Source organism: Vicia villosa, unplaced genomic scaffold (assembly GCF_029867415.1).
Source record: "Vicia villosa cultivar HV-30 ecotype Madison, WI unplaced genomic scaffold, Vvil1.0 ctg.002157F_1_1, whole genome shotgun sequence".
Taxonomy (NCBI): domain Eukaryota; kingdom Viridiplantae; phylum Streptophyta; class Magnoliopsida; order Fabales; family Fabaceae; genus Vicia; species Vicia villosa.
This window is the reverse complement of record NW_026705855.1, coordinates 18,679-22,351: the sequence shown is the minus strand read 5'-3', so window position 1 is coordinate 22,351 and position 3,673 is coordinate 18,679. Positions and strand designations below refer to the sequence as shown.

At 40.0% G+C, this 3,673-nt stretch overlaps 1 protein-coding gene across 1 annotated transcript; it reads right to left on the bottom strand.

Moving 5' to 3' along the window:
• Positions 1–338: 338 nt before the first annotated feature.
• LOC131638064 (uncharacterized) lies at positions 339–1,967 on the bottom strand. The gene is made up of 4 exons (XM_058908626.1): positions 1,769–1,967; positions 1,007–1,433; positions 646–868; positions 339–563 (listed from the first exon to the last, which is right to left on the bottom strand). The coding sequence occupies exons 1-4, from the start codon at positions 1,965–1,967 to the stop codon at positions 339–341; spliced, it is 1,074 nt and encodes a 357-aa protein (XP_058764609.1).
• Between the last annotated feature and the right edge of the window lie 1,706 nt (positions 1,968–3,673).

Sequence of the window (3,673 nt, the reverse complement as noted above, 5' to 3'; positions counted from 1 at the left end):
ATAAATACTCCAGGTGCATTAGTAACACCGAAGGGCATCACAGAATACTCATAATATCCATAACATGTTCTAAAAGCCATCTTCTGCATATCCTCATATTTCACTTTAATCTGATGGTAACCCGACCTCAGATCAATATTGCTAAACACACGGGCACCAACCAATTGATCCATCAAATCATCGATTCTTGGAAGTGGATACTTGTTCTTGATTGTCACCTTGTTAAACTAATGATAATCAATATAAAGTCTCATACTTCCATCTTTCTTCTTAACCAACAACACTGGAGCTCCCCACAACGACACACTAGGTCTCATAAACTTCTTCTCAAGCAACTCTTACAATTGCTCCTTCAATTCCGATAACTCTGATGCAGACATCCTATACGGTGCCATAGACACAGGTATAGTACTATGTACAAGATCAATAGAGAACTCCACTTCTCTCTCAGGCGGTACATCGGGAATTTCACCAGGGAAAAATTCAGGAAATTTACACACCACCTTCAACTCTTCAATGATCGCTTGATTCTCGACAGACATAAAAGCAACAAAAGCAAACACCTGAACATCTTTTTTCATCAACACGCATCTGTTTCGCTGACAACAACTCAACACCTCCTTCTTCAGGAGAAGAAAACCTCACCGACTTATCATAGCAATTAATGTGAACATGGTTATGCTCTAACCAGTTCATCCCCAAGATCACATCCAATCCTCTCAACGACAAGCAAACGGAATAAATAAGAAAGTCTTTGTCGAAAATCGACACGGGACACTTTAAACACACAAGAGAAGTGGTCACTGAACCCTTAGCCGGAGTATCGATGACCATCTCTCCGTCCATAGCAGACAACACAAGACCCAATCTTTCAAAGCAATCAGCAGATATAAAGCAATGAGAAGCACCGGTATCAATAATAGTAATTAAAGGAATGCTATTAATGAAACAAGTACCTCTGATGAGTGAATCGTCACTAGTGGTCTGAGTTCCCGACAAGGCGAACACCTTTCCACTAGATTTCTCCTTCTTGGGTTTCTGACACTTGCTTCCAATATGTCCTTCTTCCCCATAGTTAAAACAAACCATCCCATTATGCTTGCATTCAGACGCCTCATGTCCAATCTTACCACAACGGAAACATCTCTTGGTACCAGCAGTACACACGGTGCTCTTGTGACCAACCTTGCCACACTTGAAGCACACAATACCAGCAGGAGCGTCTCCCCCACTAGATCTCTTGCCCTCATTAGCTTTCTTTTTACCATTGTCACTCAGAGCTTCATAAGGCTTGCCACGGCCTTGTTGACTCTTGCCCCTCTTCTCATTAATAACACGGTAATGAGCATTGTTGTCTTCCTCATAAATTCGACAACAATCGACCAAATCAGCAAAGATACGAATCTTCTGGTAACTAATTGCCTTCTTAATATCTGGACGCAATCCATTCTCAAACTTGATACACTTGGAAAATTCACCATTGGCTCCACATAGTGTTGGTAAAACTTAGCCAACTCACCAAACTTAGCAGCATACTCCACAACAGACTTGTTCCCTTGCCTTAGATCAAGGAAATAAATCTCCTTCTTTCCATGGACATCCTCAGGAAAGCACTTCCTTAAAAACTCCATGCGGAACACAATCCAAGATATCTTCTAACCATTGGCCTCCAACCTCCTACGGGTCTATAGCCACCAATCATCCGCCTTGACTGCTAGCATATGAGTCCCATACCGAACCTTCTGATCAAGAGTGCAATCCATCACACAGAAGATTCTCTCTATCTCCTTTAGCCATGTCAATGTGCCATCAGGATCATGAGTCCCCTTAAACACACGAGGGTTCTCTCTTTGGAAGGTAGCCAAACTGCGAGAAGCAACATTCTCACCACCATTCGATTGATTCTCCAAAGCCTGAGCCATTGCTTCCAAAGCAGTAGCTATAGCAGCGTCATTCCTTCCAGCCATCTCAACTCTTCACTACAACACATAAACAATAAGCACAAAACAACAATACAAGATTATTAGACCATACTACGACATGACACTTGGCCAGGCAGACCGACCTGCTCTGATACGACTATTGTAACACCCCAAATCTACCCCGCAATTAACATGGAAAATCAGAGTTCAAAAATCTCCAAACATGCATCACATTTGAGGAGTCACAAATTAACAACTTGAAAAATCACAAATCATGCTCATAATCATAGATACATAACACATGCTATGGAGGAGTCATACTTCATTAAACTTTCAAACCATTTGGTGCATAATATCGCAGCGGAACAATATCAACAATAATAATCAAGTCATGCATGCCACACATGGGCAACTCAAAAATATCCAAAATATCTATGTAGGACATAACAACATAATCCATTGAGAGATAACAATATCTAAATATAGCAACGAAATAACAAAACAACATGACATAAACAAAACAAGCTAATCGTCCCCCGAGTGTCACGTATCAGAGCATAGACACACCGACTCGAGCTAATAGGTAAACGGATACTCCACGTCGTTACCTGCATGTTACCAACGGGGGGTAACATTCCAATAGAAGGGGTGAGATATCATTCACGATAAAGAAACGTATGATAATACTTATAGCGGAAAATAAGAATCATACACATTCACCACTTCTCAACACATAACATGTTACCAACAATTCACATCATTCAAACACCTTATAAAACGGTAACCATGTCAATAAACAAGTACGACAACATATTCTATTCACAATTATGAGTTCGATACACATCACATCAAACACACATTCAAAACAACATCAAATGCAATTCAAATGTGACTCAACTTATGCAAATGTATGTGGTACCATTCGGAGTAAAACTCCTGTCTCCATCATTGCCATTGGGCCATAGTCGCTGCCATCTTTCAAGATAATAGTCGTTGCCATCATTCAGGCTAATAGTTGTTGCCATTCTCAGGCTAAGGGACACTTATGCAATGGATGCGACACAATAACACACATCCACAAAACACATACTCCCAACGTACGACAACATCATCCAAACATTGACTAAACGTCATTACTTTTATAGTAATTCATCACTTCACAATCACGTCGCTACGTATCATCATCATGCAACAATACATCACCAACATGCATAATCAAAATTATCATGTAATCGTCATCACAAGGCACATCCAATTATACTGTAATACGGTGAACTGACTTTTATATCGAAATGTCGCGGTTAAGCATGTGTCGCCACCGACTTTTATTTTATCCAAATATTCAGAAAGGCTAAAAGAAGCAGAAAAAAACCTTTTTAAAAGAAAACAAGTTCGGGGGGTAATTTATGCAAAGGGAAGGTGTAAGGCACCCTTTGCATATATGGTTTTCCATGGGCTCTTAATTGCTTTGCTCGTTTTTGAAAAGAAATGTAGAAGAAAAGAATATGGACTTTAGCTCGTAAATGAGCGTAGCCATTTTGAAGGTTTATGAGAAAGAATATGATAAAAAAAGTTTTTAGAGAAAGGCAAAGCAATTAAGGGAAATTACCTTAGCATTTGTAAAAAAAACGTTCTTTTAACCTTTCAAGGTGAAAGGGTCTATCCATGCCATAAGAGGGCAGGAAGCCTTTCATTTGAAGGTTGAAGGGTCGTCGCAATGTCATTTGCCATAAGACTGTCCCATGCCATAG